Source organism: Pituophis catenifer, unplaced genomic scaffold, assembly GCF_029215685.1.
Source record: "Pituophis catenifer annectens isolate HBS135680 unplaced genomic scaffold, rPitCat1.0.hap2 SCAF_1, whole genome shotgun sequence".
Taxonomy (NCBI): Eukaryota; Metazoa; Chordata; class Lepidosauria; order Squamata; family Colubridae; genus Pituophis; species Pituophis catenifer.
In genome coordinates, this window is record NW_027256881.1 from 101585183 (window position 1) to 101606418 (window position 21236).

General features: G+C 36.5%; 1 protein-coding gene across 2 annotated transcripts in view; it reads right to left on the reverse strand.

Annotated features, from left to right (window-relative positions):
* AFG1L (AFG1 like ATPase) overlaps positions 1–20615 on the reverse strand; it is a 70886-nt gene extending 50271 nt beyond the window's left edge. For both annotated transcript variants that reach the window (XM_070953522.1, XM_070953532.1), the window contains exons 1-5: positions 20516–20615; positions 13158–13381; positions 6920–6971; positions 6141–6242; positions 4575–4705 (exon numbers count right to left, since the gene is read on the reverse strand). In XM_070953522.1, coding sequence (XP_070809623.1) covers positions 4575–4705; positions 6141–6242; positions 6920–6971; positions 13158–13381; positions 20516–20615 — 609 coding nt within the window. The remainder of the gene's footprint in view (positions 1–4574; positions 4706–6140; positions 6243–6919; positions 6972–13157; positions 13382–20515) is intronic.
* Between the last annotated feature and the right edge of the window lie 621 nt (positions 20616–21236).

Below are 21236 nucleotides of genomic sequence, written 5' to 3' on the forward strand. Positions count from 1 at the left end.
AATTGCCTTCAGCCCAAGCAAATTCAAGGCTCCAAATTTGGCAAAGGACAAATTTTAGGAAGAAATCCGCAGCAGGTCCAAATGCACAAATCTCATTTTTTCTATGTTTGAACAATCTAATATCATAAAAGGAAGCTATACTTAACAAAGTTATCAACAGTTTCATAAAAACAAACCAGTAAATAAATACTGTAAATGCTTTTTAATGCATTTTCAAATATCTTACCAATATCCAGCAACAAAATACTTGAACTACGGAAAGTGAAGCATCATGTTTTGGTCTTAAACCAGTGAAAGAAAAGTATCACAGAAATGCTAGTTTGCTGGACTGCAGAATCTGAAAAGTGAGACAATACTCCACAGCTATTCAACTTTGAGGCACCCAATGTGGCATGAATGGGAAGACAGAACAGCAGAGTTATATCTTATGCTACTTTTAAATAATGCAGAGTTTAATGAAGCTTCAGTTCATTTAGGACAGGGATCTATTGTACTATATATATACATACATACATACATACATACATACATACATATATATATATATATATATAAAAAAGAGGAAATAGATACATTGTGTGTCTGTGAAACTGTGAGGAAAATAATAGGTTTGAGTAATGGTGGTTCTTTTAAAGTGAAGTTTAGGAATACATTCAACTAAGTTCAGGATGTATTTAATTATGAATAAAAGGGCTAAATGTATATATGTGAAAAATGAATTAATGTGATGTAAGTTAAGGTGAATGCATATAAAAGTAGATAAATTCTAGGAAAAAATGTGCAACAGTCTGCATGAATGCGATTCAGTGGAAAATTTATTTTGTTGGGTGATGTGAATAATGGATGAAAATTAGATGAGAAAGTAAAATGAATGGGCCATTCAGAGATGTACATAGTAATAAGAATGGATATTCTTTGGTGAACTCCACATTCAGGTTCTGAATGTGAGACATATAGTGGAGGGAATGGAAGGGAAGGAGACCTGAGTTGAGCTGTGTTAAACTGAGTTGAGCTGAGGAACTAGAAGAGAATGTTTGAATGATTTATTTATTTTATTATTTTATTTATTTTATTTTATTTTATTTTATTTTATTTTTATTATTTTATTTTATTATTTTATTATTTTATTATTTTATTATTTTATTATTTTATTATATTTTATTTTATTTTATTTTATTTTATTTTATTTTATTTTATTATTTTATTTTATTTTATTTTATTATTTTATTTTATTTTATTTGTTTAGACTTATATGCCGCCCTTTCTCCGAGAGGACTCAGGGCGGTTCACAACAATAAAACAGAAAAATAAAACAAAAACTCCAGGTTAAAAGTTACACATAAAATCCCTAAAATCAATTTAAATCCATTTTAAAACCCCCATCAGTCCAGGCCGGCCAGGCGAAATAGCCACGTTTTTAGTTCGCGGCGGAAAGAGTGAAGGTCGGGGGCCATCCAGAGCTCCAGGGGGAGCTGATTCCAGAGGGTAGGTGCGCCCACAGAGAAGGCCCGCTGCCTAGGGATCGCCAGCTGATCACTACCCGAAAAATTTTTGTTCCATTAAAAAAAATACTTTTTTTATGGAAAAAAATATTAGGAGACAGATTAATTTAGCAACGAAATGAATGGAAAGTGAATAAAAGAAAATAAAGTTAAAAGAATCATGTTACAGAGTCTACAGAAGTGTCTGGATTTATATTCATAGAAAGTATGAAAAAAATGCAAGGTGTAAGAATGAGGAATGAAAATGCTGTAGATGAGAAAAATACATAAAAGAGTTATTGCTAAGATGATGAGAGACGTTGTACAATGTGTAATGTCATTGTTGCAAGAAAATAGTAAAAGAAAGCAAAGCTAAACTTGCGAAGAATTTTATAGGAATAATTGTCTTGGACATGGGAAAAGAGGACTAAACAAGGAGCTTCTTCTAGAATAAATTCAACTATAAATAAAAGTGATAAGAATATGGTGGAGATCAAAGGGAAATTTAAGGGAAATTCTAGATTTCTAGACAAAAATGTGCAAGAGGAAAAGCTTTTTTAAAATCAGACAATGAATCTTGATAGCCATTGTGGCATAAATTATTTTTTATCTTTGCATTTGTTAAGTACAAGATGAAATATTTTGCTCATATATTTCTTATAATAGATTTTTGTATAATAGAAAATCTAATGTTGTTTCTGTTATTAGTATAGTTTACCCAAAATTCAGATCTACCATCACTACCTTTGAAATATCTACTCATCTGTGTAATTCATGAAAACAGTGTTTCATTAAATTTCATCTTTGTGATAGCCCGTTAATACACACTGGCTATTCACTCTAAAGCTTACCTCAGATACCCATTCAACAGTATCCAAGGCTTAAAGTCAAGGTATATTACACATACTACATCTCCATAGCCCACTATGCCAGTTTTGTATCAAAAGAGGAAATTAGGCTAGACTGGTGTAATTTGCTTTTGGCTAATTCAAGCTACTTGTCATATTCCCTATTCTCTACTGGTCATTTATAAGTGGCCTGTAGCTCAGTAGCAGGATATGCTAGGGACACAATGGGATTATAAGGACTTTAATGATGAACTCCTCAACAGATTTATCATCTGTCAGGAAACAAACACATTTGATTGCCTTGTGCCACCTTGATTACTATTAACCCAGCTGTGAATTTTCACATGCCAAGTAGAAATATATATATCATAGAGCAGAAGTGGCAAGAATTCCCCATGACTATGTCCAACCAACAAAAAGGAGAGCTCTGATCTAGGCTTCTTAAATTTCCAAACTGAAACCAAACTGACTTCTGTCAATTAAAAATTGCAGAAAATCCTGCTTTCAGCTTTAAAGCATAAAGATGCATCCACAAGATTAAAAAAAGACTTTGTGGAATAGGGAAGTAATGAAATGGAAATACTTCATTAAATACGGAAAAAAGAATGCACTTCAATTCAGAAATACATTCATTGCTCAAGCACAGCTATTTTCTTCTCCTTCCAAAAATATTCTATACTGTTTTATGACTGCAATGCAAGAAAAACTAGTAAGTATCAGTACTGTCCATAATAATTGAGACTCTAAGAAAATTAGAATACTGGATGTCACATTTTAAATGGCAATGTTAAAAGGAGAGAATCAGTTTGGTATAGAGAGTAAGGCCTCAGGCTAGAAACTAGGAAATTGTGAGTTCTAGTCCCACTTTAGGAAAAAAGTCAGATGGGTGATCTTGGGCCAGTCACTTTCTCTTAACCTTAGGAAGGAGGCAATAGCAAACCACTTCTAGAACTAGCACTAATCCAAGCATTTACCAGGAATCAAAAGTTGACTCAAAAGTGTACACATACATGCACAATCACACACACACACACAGCTAGAAATTTTGCAGGGAAGATTTTTCCCCACAAAAACTACTCTCCACTGGGATGTTTTCTTTTTAATAATCCTGGCAAATTTATTTCTTTTATTTTACTTTATTTCTCATCTTTCGCCTAGGACTTAGCCAGAGTAGCTTTATGCTCTTATCTTTTCCCCTTCCCTCATTGTTTGTCATTTATTTTTCCATGTTGCAGGGCAGGGAACGGGTTAAACAGTTCCTGGTCCCAATTCTTTTCTACATAGTGATTTCTTTCATCTTAAATAAAGGTTTGACATATGAAAAAGTAACCTGTAGTTTTGTCCACAAATCAAAAAGTGTTCATACTGAATCCCATGATAGTTGCCACATTATTTCTCCAACCAGCTGATCTTTCCTGTACATTTCCCAGAACTGGGACATTCATATATCTGAGGCCAGGCCATGAAGATGTGTTACAATGGGCGCTGCTTTATGATTTTAATTTCTAAATCTTGTAGGATTTAATTAACCCATTTTATTTTTAAAAGAAAACAACTTAAAATAATATAAATGAATAACCTATGAACGTCTACTCGGAATGAAGTTTTAACTGTTGAGAAAGTTACATGTACATATTAAATCTTTGCTTACACTGACAATTTTAAGCTGGAGCAACATAGGCCAGAATCTATGAGAATGTGGATAAAGCATGGGTGGTAGGAGCTCAAAGATTTCCAAAATATACAATTAAAGCAAAGACTCAATTGGACAAATGGTGATATGAATAGTGTGTGTATGTGTGCATGTTTATGTGTATGTCCATATTTAAAGAAATACAAAACATCCACATACTAATAATACAGACACACTTATTTATATATACAGAAATATAGTGTGTGTTATGTATGCAGAATGTATGATTAAACAATATTTTAAAATTGAATGTAATGTCATATAAACCAGACTGCATATTTTCAAAAAAAGATTCCGGTTTAGCAAATAGCACTGATATAATAATACTATCTACGTGCGCCTCAAATTTTATGCATTCAAGATCATACTAACTGTGACAAATTTTGCTGCTCCATGCATACAAATAAATAAACGCTTCAATAAGAAAAGATTTAAAAAAAAAACACCTACAGCATAGAAAATTAATAACCATACAAAATATTGCTACCAGACATGGGTTTTTTTTTTCCAGGAAAAGGGAATGTGCATCTCTTATAATATATTCTTACTTACCTGAAATTCATCAAAACACAAGAGACAGGCTTCCTCACTTATTTCATCGGCTATAGGAGCAATTGGATCATATGATTTAGCCATTAATCCAGCTTTTCGTTTTGGTAGACTCTGTTTAAGGCAATGTATTCCTGAAGTGAACATTTTGCAAGATGTAAACATGTTGGAAATAGACTCAAAACAAAGATTATATTTACACGTTAATAGAAGTAACTTTTGTCGCAGTAATTCTGTGCTAATTCCATTCTTTCAATTTTTAGAAAAACAATGACAACTACAAAGCATTCTCCCCTCCAGTGAGCATCCTTGATTCATGCAGCATCCCATGGCTTTTTGCTTCTTTGCAATATATACAGAATATCATAAAGGGGGTCAAGATATTATCCAACAACGTATATTTTTCAATTTGGTTTCCTTCTCTCTATAACTATGGTATATATTAAAAGCACAATGTCTATGTTAAGATTGATGTATACTATTGAGAAACAAATGTAAGTTCACGGACTAGAGCAAATATAAAGAAATGAGAACAAGGAAATAAAAGAGAAACAGAGAAAGCTTACAAAAGACTAGGAAGCTTTAAAGACTAAATGTTAATATAATGGAAAATAGAAGATCTTTGTATATTAAAATAGCTAACTAAATCTTCACCTCTAGTTTCTAAATAAATGAACAACATATACATTGTACCATCTATTTCATTTACTATACCATGTATCTCACAAAAAAACCTGCATATTTGCAAAGAGGAAGTTTACTGGAAAGTTCATTATAGAAAAGATTTATTTTCCTGGCACTGAGAAGGACAAGTTCAAGTTCTGGTACATGCTAACTTTCCCCTTGTTTAGGTTCACAAATGCTGACACAATATAGGCAGGATGTAAATATTCTTTGACATCACAAGAATTCAGCCAACACTCTCAGTGTTCTGAGAGTTCGTGTGTGTGTGTGTGTGTGTGTGTACATATAGCAGTTGATGGAAATCAGTCACTCTCTTTCAGTTACCTTTTCCTATCCTGTTCCACCTTCAACTTGACATGACATCTTTTTGCTATTCAACTTTTAAATCAGGGCCTTATGACAACTGAAAGACCAATATTATAACACAAGTTCACTCTTCACTTGCTGCTGACTATTGTAAAAGCGTTAGGTATTTTCACAATATTGTTCAATCTCTCTATATAATTGTCACAAGACCACCTATCACCACTTTTCAGCAGATGCTCTGAATTTTTAATCATGCAAATAAGTACCAATGAATTAAATAATTAAATTATTGACTGTCCACAGGTACTTACTCACTCAAGGAAAAAGAAGCCTACTAACTCAAATCCTTCAATGTTTTCCCTAAATTAATTCCTAGGGGTGTTGCGAGACAGCTCTATTCTAACTGAAAAATCAGGTTGAAAATTTCCCCATACAGTCTACGTTAATTCCTTTCTTTTCGGCTTTCAACTGACAGTCTTCCAGCGGGCGCCAGACAAAGAATTAAGAAGAAACAGGATGACAGATAACACAGAAGATACCTGTAATATACTGTATTCTACCAGAAAGATTTAAACTTACTTTTATGCACATCAAGCATGAAGCCATGGAAATGGACTCTCTTTTTTCTTTCTACTTGTAGATGAGAATAAAATATGTCCATCACCATTGTCTTTCCTGTGCCTTCAAATAAAAACACACATACCCAACAGGTTGTTAATTTAAAACACTATGTACTGATTACAGTAATGACTGTTCATTAGCATTGAGCTAATGAAATCATAATCGTGATCTGAACAGTACAAAATCATTATCTTTAAAGCAAGACTTTAACTAACATGGGCAGGATCATTTGTATTATATGAATCTATATCAAAATCAACAAATGCAATTATTGTTTCTATCCGAAATACACTGAACATTATTCACTAAAAAATAAATGAGAATACCTCTCTTCTTTTTTAAAAAAATAGATTAGTCATAAATACATCTTTCGGTCAGACCAAGTATGCAACTCAACTAACATCCCCCTTCCACATAACAAGGGCATCAAAATAAGTGCCCTCCCTGCCATATGCAATCAAGGCTCTCACAGGGTCCAGGGATCTCATATCACAAAGCACACCGTGTTGATCCATTTCATTACCTGACATTGCTCTGAGCCTTGATTTGCTCTGTAATGTCAAAGCAAACTAAATACAGGTCATTAGTAGCTCAGCCTGGGGGTGCTTTGTTCTATTTAATCTCACTGCTGTCATTGGAAAAGAAAGTTAGCTTATTAGCTAGCTATAAATCTGGGAAAGTGTGCAAATATGCTAAAACAAAATTGGCCATCTTTCAGTTAAAATCTTTCAACTTACCAACATCACCATAGATATAAAGGCCTTTTGGAGGTTTACGTCTTGTGAAAAGCTGCAAATTAAGAAAATAATTATATTTTATTCTCCTTGGATAAAAGCAAAATAGGAAAACAACATGATATATTCATTGCAAAGTCACTATAGCTTCCAAACTCAATTCAACTCCTGCATTAAAAGAACAAAGCCTGCTCTGCTGCTTAGAAGCTCAAATATTATTTTGGTTGATTCAAGCACACAATAAAGGAAATTGGAAAGGACAAAAACCCTAAATATTCTTTTTAATATCTTTTCAAGCCCAGTAGGTTGAGCATTTTGAATAATTCTATAGTGAAAATTATATAGAAACTACATGTAAACAGACCATCTTTTCAGTGGTTTATTTATTACACACACACACACACACACACACATATATATATATATATATATATATATATATATATATATATATATACTATCATATTTTGCAGCTCTTGAAGGTTCACAACAATTATAAAATATCACAATGAAAATATCCACAGAAAATGCAATTAAAATTAGGTTAAATTAAAATTAAAATAACATAGCCCTCACAATTCACCCAAAGTCTCCACAGTAACTCTGTTTCAAGTAGCTTCTGGAAGCTTATTATTATTAATGGAACCAATCTTACTTGCATGGGAATACCGTTCCAGAGGAACAGGTTCTCATGTAGGAACAGTATCTCCACACCACAACCTCCTGCCCACTTCTCAGAAATAGAGCATTACTAACAGTTTCTCTTGAGAAAGACACCTTAGATGGGTTGAATCCAATTGGAGGAGACACTCCTGAAGGTATTATGCCATGTATCATTTTATAGGTTAAAGCCAGCTTTTGAACTGCATCCAGAAGTCTACTGGCAGCCAGTGCAAGGCCCACAATACCAGCGTTGCACAAACACACTATTCAATACTTACGACACACAGGTCTGTATATCTTGCACAGTTGCAGTTTCTGAGTGGTCTTCAAACCCCATGAGGAATGCATTGCAGTATATGCATCATGATGAGGGAATGATTCTCTGTGGCAATGCTCCAGGTCACAACAGCCAGAGTGGGCAAAAGTCTTTTGGGTAAAACCTCTACTTGCTTTTACTGAAAACAAGAACCCCACCCCCCAAAGTAACAGATTTGTTCTCTCAAGAATAGTGCCACCTCTTTCAAGAAAGACCACTGAAACTGATAGAAGGCGATGGACAAAAAGCAACTTCGGGTTCTAGGGTTCAATTTTAGCCCATTTTCTCTCATCCACTCTGATAGCCCTTAGACAAAACCTTCCTCGTAAAGTATAATTAAATATAATCAGCAAACTGAATGTATCTCATCCCAAATCTACATGATCCCTCCCAATATGTAAATATTAAAGAAGGGGGGGTAGCACCTACCAAGCCCATCTCTCATCTTCTCCTCCCAACAAATACAGCCACATTCTGAAGAAGCAAAACCACTGTAAAACAGTAGCTACAATTCTTGCAGATGCTCCAGAAAGATACCATCACTGATGGTATCATAGACTACTGTGAAGTCTGAAAGGACCAGGCGGTGCACTGTCCCTATCTAAATTTCAGCAAAGGTTATTGCCTCTCTTTATCACCAGTCCATACTTGTGTTCAGTCACATTCATTTTTATTCTTCCTCCACCAATGCTGTAGGAATTGCTTATAATGCCTTATCTCCTGGAACTCCTCAGAAAACCGAGGAGCAACCCAGCATCAGTTTACAGAAAGAAATTGCTTGAGGGGCAATTTCTTTTAGAGTCCAGTCTCCTCCTAATGCTAAACAGGTAATTGCTCGATCACTGGGAAACTTCCCCAAGAGTCCCCTGGAAACTCTCCGGATCCATCATTCATCTTCAGTTCTGAAGAGGTCTTAGGTGGCAGTTAATTTCATTTGGAAGCATTTAAGACACACAACTTGGTAAATGTACTGCCCTCCATATTCAGATAACCCATAACTGTACCACAACAAGTAAACTAGAGACAGATAACAGATAACCCCACCACTGCCCCAAAACTAGAAAAAGAAAAGGTCCACATAATAACCAGCTCTGTCCATGTGTTGAGCCAATGGTTACTTGGAATGAGCCCATGAGGCAATGAACTTCATGGCTATACCCATCTTTGCCACAAGTCACTGGAAATTGGCCTGCATATATAAATTCAATAAATTTATTTTTTTTCTGTTCACAACAATGTCCCACAGGTGCTTCTCAAAAGGCAACTGGACTTTCCCGGTTTCCTCCTTCATTTCTCATCCAAGAAGCTTCCTCAGTTCAGAGTATAAGAGAAAGAAACATGATGCTGGACAGCTGGGATTCATCTCCATTTCATCAGGACAAAAAAACTCTTGGGAATCTCAAATAAGAGAGAATCTCCTATTTCTCTTCCACCTGTTCAGTAGGCAAGCAGACCCTTTTGCTTGCTGATAAAAACAGAAGAATTTGTTGGCAAAAAAGGAATGGGCAGGAGGTGCACATGGTTGTAGACTCTGCTTGGAAAGGTCTCATTGTCCTGTGAATATATTATAATATTTTGCAATTCTCTTCTTTCTTTTGGTCCAGTTACTGCTTCATTCATTCTTCATTGTTCTCCTTTTCTCTTTTCATCTCTTTCTCTGGAAAATTACTTTTTCTTCTTCCTCCTCATCCCCATCTTAGTTCTCTCCTTTTTTCTTTTCTGCTACACATGTGACAATTTGTGAAAGCAATTTCTACGTTTAAGAATGGTTTGTATATGGAGAATAGGATCATGAATTTTATAATGAAATACCTTACATTAAAGGAAATTAAGGTTAATAAGTTATTATTATTTTAGTCTAGTCGTCTGCTTTTGTGGGGGAGGGAGAAATGCTGAGGGTATGAACACACATTCATCTATGCTACTTTTCAACTAAATATAAAAATAGAAGCTAATGTCCACAATCAACAAAGAATCCTGAGCTAAACGGAGGCTGAATATTTCATTCAGGAAGAAATCTGAAACATATTTCAAATCAACAAGAAATTATTTTGAGGGGAAAAAAAGATAAAGGTTTTAGTGTGGCCTTCACAGTCCCCATCTGAATAGCACTGAAAATCTATGGGAAATCTCAAGGACAAAATGTACATCCATGCATATTTCTGAATTAGCAGAGTTTGTAAAGAAGAATGGGAAAATGCCAAAAGCTAGAACAGAAACATTCTCAGAGAATAGCTGTTTATTTCTGCTAAAGGAGGTGTTACAAAGTTCTGATTGAAAAACTATCCTAACTTTTTATGTGCTACATTCATTGTTTTCTTAATCTAAACCGGTAAATAATTTCATACAAATAATACGTATCCATTCAAATTTCCAGAAAGATGCCAAGTTTAACTTTGTACCATGGAGAGGGTATACCAGTTTTTGTTCACCTAAGAATTCACTGAAATATACAATTTAGTCAGGGATGCCTAATATATTCAAAAAGGATTCATTCTAGTTGTAAATTAAGATGCACAACACAAGATATTTAGGATGCTTGGAGTTCTCCAGACTCTTGGATATGATCCTAAGAAATCCCTGAAAAAGTGCTATCAACCCATAATGTTTATGGAACAGAAATAGAAAAATATTTAAAACTTAAGGGAGCAATTAGTGCAAATATACAGATAGTCCTCAACTTACTACAATTGAGCCCAATGTTTCTGTTGCTAAGTAAGACAGTTGTTAAGTGAATTTTGTCCCATGTTATGACCTTTCTTGCCACAGTTGTTAAGTGAATCACTGCAGTTGTTAAGTTAGTAACATGGTTCTTAAGTGAATCTGGCTTTCCCATTGTCGTTGCTAGTCAGAAGGTCCCAAAAGGGGATCACATGACCCTGGGAAACTGCAACCATCATAAATATGAGTCAGTTACCAAGTGTCTGAATTTTGATCACGTGTCCATGGGGATGCTGCAACGGTCATGTGGAAAACGGTCATAACTCACTTTTTTCAGTGCCATTGTAACTTTGAGCAGTCACTAAATGAACTCTTGTTAAGTTGAGGACTATATTACTTATGTAAATAAGAAATTTAAGTTTTATTAAATTTAGCTTAAGTTGAAACCTTGCTCTGGACCATTATCATCTCTTCCACCATGTCCAGCATGTCAGAGTTACGGTAAAAGAAAGACTTCAACCAGAAACAGCTTGTGTATTCATGCTAAAAGGTTTTTAGTTGCCAGAAGGATGCTGGTTAAAAGTATCAGCTGAATCTCTTACCCATGGATAAAATTGGAAGGGAGATTTCTACAGAAAAGTTCGTTGAGGAAGCGAAGCTTTCCAAAACTGACTTGGGAGCAGAGGGAAGGAGACAATAAATCTCCCCTTAAAATAAACACTTTTGCCTTTTAAATAATATATACAAATTTGCATATTCCACTAGATCAAGTATTCTTAAAATACTCAAAAATGTTAGCAGTATGATACTTACAAAATTGTCAGGGGCAAGAAAGCAGATACAGATGTGAAATGTTCAAGTTAACTACAGGTAGTCCTTGACTTACAACAGTTCAGTTAGTGACCATTCAAAGTTACAACAGCACTGAAAAACAGAACTTAGGATCGTTTTTCACAGTTACGACCTTTGTAGCAGCCCCATGGTCACGAGCTCAAACTTCAAGCTTGGCAACTGGTTCATACTTATGACCGTTGCTGTGTCCCAAGGTCATGGGATCACCTTTTGCGACCTTCTGACCAGCAAAGTCAATGGGGAAACCAAATTCACTTAACAACCAGGTTATTAACTTATAACTAAAGTGATTCACTTAACAACTGAGGTAAGAAAGGCCGTAAAATGGGGGCAAAACTCACTTAACAAATGTGTCACTTAACAACATAAATTTTGCGACCCTAAATTGAGGACTACCTGTATTGTATCTTAGCTATAATAGAAGAATTTTTCCAGATTGCTCGCCCTCCGTCACATGAAATTGGGGGGGGGGCACATTCCTAGGTCTCCTGCAACTATGCAACGACCCAGGGCTAATTCCCCACTTGATCCCTCCCGCTTGCCTGCTGCATATTTCCCAACAAAAATAAATTAATGATATACTTTTTCTAAAGTTTATGTCTTCAAAAATAATTCCTACTGTATCTGCAGTGATATTTTTAAATCATGTTTTTCTAAAAATTAAAACATCAACATATTCTCCATTATATCACATTCTGAAATGAAGAGGTCTGGGTATTTTTACATAAGGGCCTAGAGGTTCAAACTGCAACCTATCCAAGAACTGCAATTTATTCAGCAACAAATATGAATAAGCTCTTAGATGAGGGAACACTGCTGATTACTGTTTGGCAATGTTAAATAAACCATTTATCTAATAGACCCCTCTTCACCATCTTTGTCTGCTGTTTTCTACCCAATTCGTCTCATCGATTTTGTCTGATATTCTTACTTCTTCCCTCATGTTCATTTCTTTCACATTATCCTGTAGGTTAATTTTTTAATTTTTTCAATGGATATTAGTTTTGAAGAGGCTTCTGATATTTTCCTCTGTCTAGTCTAGAACTAGGGGACAAAACTTGCAGAGTTTTCACCAGAGTCGTGAAAAGAAATGTTAAAAGCAACTAGAATAAGTACAGCATAGCACAAAAATCTGAACTATTTTCTTCAGATTACAGTATGACTCTGCCACCTTCTGGCAAAGAACTCTTTGTAGGTTCAGGATACTACCTTCCACACTACACATATTAAAAATGGAACAATCCAAAATCTTCTACAGAATGTGTGCATTCTTGGAGACACAACAATGAACAGTGTTACTCAGGTAATAATAACACACAACTTAAGTATATTTCAAGTTTAGAACACTGGAAACTGAGTTTTATTCTACCAAACATTGGTATATTATTATTAGTAACTTGTTCCAAGTCTGTTTTATTTAGGAACTGAATATACCATAGGTTGCAGATCAATTTGGAATCGGAGTATTTCCCATGAAAATATCTCAATCAATAAAATTTGCTAAATTTAATTGCATCGGGGAGAATAAAAATATCAATCTTATTTTACCTTGAATGCCATCAAATAATCATTACTATTTCTGATACCCAGCCTTGTTGTTTTGTCTTATCTTCTCAGTCGCAGCCTCTTAGGCATGAAATGGGATAATTAAATAACATTGTTTTACAGAGCCGTTGCAATCAAATTCAGAAAAATCATGTGAACCAGACACAAAAACGGCTGTAAAAATGCTTAATGGAAGAATTTTACCTTTGAGAATATGTGTTTTGGACTGAGGTTGTAGCCTTTAAGACTTTCGTGTAGCTTCTGCAGGCACCGCATGACTTTCGTTTGCTGTTCATCATTCCTCAGCTGCTCCACTTTGGTAAGGAATTCATAATGTTCTAAAGGTCCATTGCAAAGCAATAAGGCTTTCGAATTAGCATCTGCTAGTCCACCGCTGGCAGCTTTCTCTGTTACCTGAACTGTATACGCTGTATGACATGAGAGAAACATTTATTTACTGTTTTAAAAAAAAACACTAAAAGAGTCAGTCTTATTCTTATATAATAAGTTAGTGGGCTGAAATGAGAAACTCTGATCAAATCCCTTGGACCACAAAGCTCACTGATTTATTTTCATCCCACCTTTTTATTTTTATAAATAACTCAAGGGGGCAAACATACTTAATACACTTTCCTTCTCTCATTTTCTCCACAACAACAATCCTGTGAGTGGGTTGGATTGAGAGAGACTAACTGGCCTAAAGTCACCCAGCTGGCCTTCCTGTCTAAGGCAGGACTTAGAATTCAGTCTCCTGGTTTTTTGGCCAAGACCTTAATCACTACATCAAACTGGCTCTCTTAAAGTCATCAGCTTGTCATTATGTTTTCCAGTGTTTTTCAACCTTGGCCTCTTGAGTGGACTTCAATTCCCAGAATTCCCCAGCCAGAATTCTGGAAGTTGAAGTCCACCCATCTTCAAGCAGCTAAGACTGAGAAACACTAACTTAGTCCAATTCAGTCCCCATTAACAAATAGCTTGTGAGCCTTCTGCACCATTCAGAAGAACATGAGATGTAAATAACAACCTTTACTATAAATTTTGCTACTGTTCCAAGACTACTTTCCACATATAACTTAAACACACAACAGAACACCCATCAGCTTCAATAAGGGCACTGTATAATAATACACAGTATTAGCATGGCCAGAAATTTCTGTACAGATTTCTGATGTGTTTTTCATGAACATCACAAGCATGCAAAGCAAAAAGGGTTTTCAACATTTAACATTACTAAATACATATTCAGTGCACTACATTCAGCTACATTCATCAGCCTCACTTTGACATGTACAACTACAGATTGATATATACAATATATGCTGTCCTTCATTGGGCCATTGAGATGGTTATTTTCTATGACACCACAAGATAGGGATTAACATCTAAATATCAATATTCTATATATCATCAGAAAACAAGAGTTGTTACTTTTTCATGTAAAAGTAAAGGTTTTCCCTGTCCAGTTGTGTCTGACTCTAGGGGGCACTGCTCATCTCTGTTTCCTAGCCAAGGGAGCCAGCACGGTCTGAAGACATTGGCCACATGACTATATGCCAAGGCACATGGAATGCTTTTACCTTCCCACTGAAGTGGTACCTATTTATATACTCACATTTGCATGCTTTTGAACTAATAGATGAGCAGGAGCTGGGAAAAAGTAACAGGAGCTTACCCCATCATGTGGCACTTGGATCTTGAACCCTGGCTCTCAGCTTTCCAGCTGATAAGCTCAGCATCTTTAATTGCTGAGCCATCGCACCCCCACTTTTTTACATATATAACTAATAACTTTATTAAAGTTTTTGAGTTGTTATTTTTGAGGACCTCCCTTACTATTACCATCTTTTCTAATGCTAAATAATTCATAAGATTATAATGAATAAGATTATCTTGATTTTGAACTAATGTTCCTTCCTATAAATTAATCTAAACCTCAAAAAAACAGTTATCTCTCAATAATTCAAGGCTTTTAAAATATTCTACATATTCTCTTCTCACCATTAAACTAAACCGGCTTCTTTTGCCTAGGATTTTCTTATTAAACTCAGCTACAAATTGTTCACATCTACTTGACAGTCTGTTCTAACACAACGGGATTTACCTTTAAGAAGACATAGTAAGAGTAACTACTAGAAGTAGACATCAAAGCAATATAGCTGTAATTTCCAGGGTTTATACTTTTTATGCTTCATCTTTAAATAATATAGAGTTCATCCAAAGATTTATAATTTCACATAACTTATGCTATTTATACATCACAATTTTAGACTACCTTTGCAGATATGAACTCTACAAGACAGCTTATGAATTAGTTAAAATACAATCTTAATTATCAAAAATTTGAAAGATAATGTGTATACATATAATCCTGGTTGAAAATAGTAAAAGCCAGAAGCCATAGAAGTTCCCTAAAAGCAGGGTGGATTTGATTTAAATCGAGTTGATTTAAATCACAATTTAAATCATGATTTAAATCACTAGTAAAAAGGCTTGATTTAAATCAACTCGATTTAAATCATAATTTTTAAAGAGCAATTGTCATCTCTGCTACTTCTTTGACCTACTGTTGTCTCACCGATAGTCCCAGTGTTGCAGAATATACAGCCTCATGCTACATAACTAAGCTCCATTTCATGCTGAATAAACTAAGTTATTTATTTATCTTAAATAGAAAACTATCTTACAATAGATTTTTACCCCAAATGTTTTTTATTAAAATAAATTTGATAAAAATAAAAAAAATCCAATTTAAATAAAAAAAATTCGATTTAAATCAAAAAAATCTGATTTTTTTTGATTTTTAAAAAAAAATCATTGATTTTTATCCACCCTGCCTAAAAGTATATCTTAGAATCAGGCTAACGAAATAAATGTTTTAAGATTTTCCTATAACCTTCTGATGATTATTTGCCCCAACCATTATTGAGTTAATGCAAAAAATACCTTCTTCTCATGCCCATTTGTCTGATAGTTCTTACTGCTGGCAATCTAGTAAGACCTCTCTTGTTTTTTATCAAGTAACAGATATAGTAACTTGACACAAAAAAAAAATCATTCTTTTGATTGGCACTACATCTCTTTTGTTGGTTCCTCCAAGTTCTTAAGGAGAAAGTTGTCATTAGACAATTCAGAAGTTTCCTCAAATGACCATTCTTGGCAGGTATCTTCAAACTGATGGGGCAATTAAATACTATTATTTGTACTTCACACCTCTTCAATTTCTTTTTTGAAAAGCATCATCCACATCTTCTCCATGATGGGAGATCTATACTACTAGTCTATTTCTTTTATATTTCTGCGTAAATGTCATTTTTAACATATACTGTGACTCTGCTTCTCTTTTTATTGCTTGCAGTTTCTTTTACCTTTTTTATTAAGTTGTACCCTTGAATATTTCAATCACAAGAATCTTTCCAAATGCTTTTTATACCTGTTAAGTCTTGTTTATCTTACTATATCAAGACTCCAGAGTTATTTTCCATGTTTGGAGCGTTGGTATGTACATAATAAACTCATGAAGTTTATAAGCTAATACTCTTACTGATTTCTAATTAAGAGGGTTAATTAGTCAATTGGCTGAATTATTTTTGTTCTGTCATTATCTTCTATAGACAGGAAGGACCCTGTCTATACAGGACCTCCAAAGTTCTTCAGATTCTTTTCTAGATCTTCCAAATCTATGATGCAGCTATTCCTTGAAGGTCCTGTTCCCACCACCACCACCAACAACAACTAACAGTGAGAATTACCAGGAAAAGATAACTGCTGGTGGTCTTTCTAGGCTTTGGCATCTGTTCCTCAACATCCATCCTTCTGGCAATAAAGCTGCCAAGCTAAGAGCCATTGGTTCCTATACTAGAGAAAATTGTCCTCTAAAAAATCAGATGCATTGCAGGTTGAGAAAGAGAATGGCCCAAATATTCATTGAATTAGAAAGGAAGGAGAGAAAAGCCTAGAATTTCAACTGAAAAGTATAGATTAAATATTGCATGAGGACTTTGATTTCAGTGTTTATGTCCTGTATGCATGCAAGTTCACTCATCCACAGTAAAGAGACTAATCTTGCTAAACTGTGCACCTCCTCATCAATAAATCAATTTCTGAATAAGGAGTTAAAGATCTAGAGAGCTGAGATTATCTCTGTGTACAGCATGACCTTAGTTGCTTCTTCTATACTATACTTTTCAAAACTCCACCTTCTTGCCTTATTTTCAATTGGGAGTCTTGATGCTGCCTGCTTCTCCTGCTAGAGATTGAAATAGTTGTTCTTCCGGTGATTAAGTATCACTATCTGAATATCATACTTCTGATGGTCTTTCTCATCCACTGGTTGATTCTGCTCCTTACAGAGAGTTGCTTCCTCTACCACTATTTCTGCTATTTATGTCCCCAAAAAGCTTCACTACTTTATGCTAAAGTGTAGCAATTTTTAATTCTAGTTCCTTCTTTTAAGCAGTACTATACCTTTTATTTCTTACATATGTACATCAAGTATTTTTTTTCCAAACTTTTAGAACTGTCCCTACCCTGGTAAGCAACTAATGAGAACAAAGGAGAAGGGAAAGAAATTGGTAGAAAAAGAGAGAATAACAAAGAGACAGGCACATGCTGAATAAATCAGATTATGGATTAGAATGACACTACCTTTGACTCTTGCTCTTCTCAGAATAAAAATGCATCTTATAATAATTGCCACTGAGGTATTAAGTTTGGTTGGCTGGGAAATTCTGGGAGTTGAAGTCCTCACATCTTAAACCTGCCAAGGTTGAAAAACACTGTACTAGATACAGACTAATTCTGCAAGCCAAGTTCCTATATTCTTAAGAATGCATATTCTGAATCAACTAACACTGACACAGATTCTGACATATGCACCCTAATCTACTTTTTATAAATTCCACATAATTTAAGAGGCATTCCTTATTTTATAACTTAGAATCTTATGAACAAACAGATCATGCAGGATGGAATTCAGCCTGTCCAAATCTTAGCTATGGTAGGAAAGAAAATGAATCTGTTATCTAAAAGGTTTCTCTATGTGAAAAGTTAAATACCGTGTTTCTCTGAAAATAAGACAGGGTCTTATTTTCTTTTGACACCCCCCCCCCCGAATAAGGGTTTGGCCTTATTATCGGGGGGTCTTATTATTTTGGGGGTGCAGGAGGCAACGAGCGTGGGACTGGATTCCCGTCACTGCTGTCGCCTCCCCTCTGTTCTTTGTGCCGGCCAAGCAGCCCAAAACGTCCCGTCCCACCCCAATGGCAACAGCTGCTTCCCTTCCCCACTGTCTCTTTATTGAGAGGGGTGGCAGGTGGGATGGGAGAGAAGCGAGACTCATGGAGCGAGACGTGGCTCCCCTTGCTGTCTCTGGTCCCCCCCTCGCTGGGCATGACAGGGCTGTAAAGTTCAATCAAACTTCTCGAACTCATGAGAAGGTTTTCTTTTACAGTGTGTTTCCCTGGACACAACAGCAAGGAAAGTGACGGAGCCTGAAAGGTAAGACCTGTGTCCCGCTTCTTGCCCGCTCTACCTGCAATCCCCAAATTGCATTCCTAAAGGGGGCGGGTCACTAAGCAAGGGGCAGGAGCCCTGCCATGCCTGGCAAGGGGGGAGGAAAGAAGAGACGGCAAGAGGAGCCACGTCTCGGTCCACGCGACTTCTCCCCCGCCCCACCTGCCACCCGTTCTGATAAAGATATAGCGGGGAAGGGAAGCATCCAGGCTGCTGTTGCCATTGAGATAGGGTGGGACGTGTTGAACCGCTCAGCCGGCGCGAAGAACAGGGAGGGAAGAGCATGTCCCCCCCTCCCCCCCACCTCAACTCATTTTGGTTGCGCAGCAAGCAACCAAATGGTGCGTGTAAGTAGTTGGTGGGGGGGCTTATTTTGCAGGGGTGGCTTATATTATTGCATGTGTTGAAAAGCCCTATTGGGATTATTATCTGGACATGTCTTATTTTGGGGGAAACAGGGTATACTTCTGGCAATTTGTAAATATTCTTGTAAATTAACCAATAGAAAACCACACATCCAAGTCAGTTAAAGTGCATCAGTTTCCTACAGCAGTATCTACTAGCAAGACCAGTGTTAACTACAAGACAAAAACATGCATGCAGATATCAAAAGTGCTGTTTTCACTCTATAATAACAATATGTGCATTGTAACTGAATTATAGCACGTAGTACTTATTGCTATGCTTGCAAATTTATAACTTCCCAGACGTTTTTAGCATGCATCCTGTGCAAGAAAACATGCTTGAATATATGTATTTATTACTTGTGCATATAGTCTGACAACTGTTAACCTGGACAGTTCACCAAAATAGCTGCAAAGTACATCAATATTTTGTGGAAAAAATGTTAATTGATAAGAGTATTTTCCTGTACATCATTTTTATGATACTAAAGTACAGGCTGCAGAATCCATCAGTGTAACACTTTTTGGCATTGGGAGCTTCCCATTTGCCAGTAAAAAGATTTACTGATGAGTCTTAAATGGAGAGGGTTTTTTTTTTTCTGCATCTCAATCAATTCTGGGCCGTACAGAATACACAGTCTCTTACTCAGCCTTATTGAAAATAAGCCAGCAGTTCCTGATGTTGAACAACCTTCTCTTTTGCCATTAAGACAAGAGCTCCATTACTATAAAGGTAATGACTATTTTTTAAAAAAATCCACAAAGAGATCTGCATGCTCTGACATCGATGCTCAGTCCATACCCAGAAGTATTTTTTAATCTACTCGATCACAAAACCAACAGTATACAACACATTAAAACATAATACAGTTTGCTTGATCCCCCTTGGTTTATGTGTTAAACTTTAATTCACTGATGTTAACATAACTAAATTTGTACAGGCAGCATCTGGAAGGGCTTGGAAAGACCATCCTGAAGTAGGGGGCAAAAGGATTTTGTGGGGGCAAAAGGATTTGTGCAGAGTTGTACAACATCCGATTGGCAAGCTGTATATAGAGACACTTCTCAGAGAATAATCAGTACACACTAATAAATGTTAAGCGTGTGTACCCATTTAAATCAGCTCTCCATTGCAAAATGAGGAATAAAATTGAAGACCATCCCTAAAGGAGCATAAAATCCTTAGGCCAGAGGTCTCCAACTTTGGAGACTTGTGGATTTCAACTCCCAGAATTCCCAAGCCGGCACAATTGCCAAGCTGGCTGGGGAATTCTGAGAGTTGAAGTCCACAGGTCTTCAAAGCGGCAGAACTTCCCCTGCTTTAGGCCGTGTGTTTTTAAATGGGAGAGAGCTAGCAGAACGGCCGGCTTTTATCCTTAACTTTTCAGCATTGGCGGACATTTCAGAACCTTAAAACCTCTTCGGAACACGGCGTGACTCTTCCCGTAAGGCGGATGCCGGGCGATTCAAGTGCAGGAAAGAAAGCCGAGCCGCGTTAGCTCCCCTTTAATAACTGGGGATCTTGACAGTCACGACCAGGGCTTGAAACTGGTTTGACAGCTGACCTTCCAGCTGAGCCTTAATCCTCTTTACAGATTGCGGGCTAACTTCGTACGTCCTAGACCTGGTGACCCAAACGCCACTAACCTTTCCGCGGGGCCCAGCATGTTAGGACGAGAGCGGCGGGTCGAATGGCAGCGTTTATCAGGCGGCGCCCAGTAACCAAGGGCGACACGGGAGCCGCCATCTTGACGTGCTTCCTTTCCTCCTCCTCCTCCCCCCTCCCCTCCCCTTTTGGAAGGTAACTTTATTGGCAGCAGATGCAGCCGCTCCGCCACAGCCTCCTTTCTCAGCCAGCCTGATTCCATTCACCTTCACTTTAAACCAGGGGCTCGTCCTTTGCACGGACTACGAACTCCAGGAGGCAGCACGTGACTCCGGCTCAAAGAGACTGCAGGCTGCCGGATGCAAAAGGCATGCTGGGAAGTGGTGTATTTTCTCCTTGCCTTCAACCCGGGCGGCTCGATTCTGTGATTTTTGCCGGCTGTCTTGTGTAGGTTTGGTACGAACAAGAACGGCGTTGTTTGAATTCAGTGCATTCATATGATTTATGATCATATATCCGTCTGAGTCCGTAAGAGAGCATAGGGTTTGGAGGGCTTACAATTCTTAACACGCGTATAACTTGGCATGCATTGAATATTACCTGCAGATGTACTATGGTACTAATGGGTAATTCCAATATTTTATATGCGATTTACTCTGATAGGGGGAAAAAAACAATATTTCTCTTGTGGAACTTGAATATCTAAACATATCCTGCATGTTTCTTCAGACTCTTTTAAGTCTTGTCAGTAAGACTGGTATT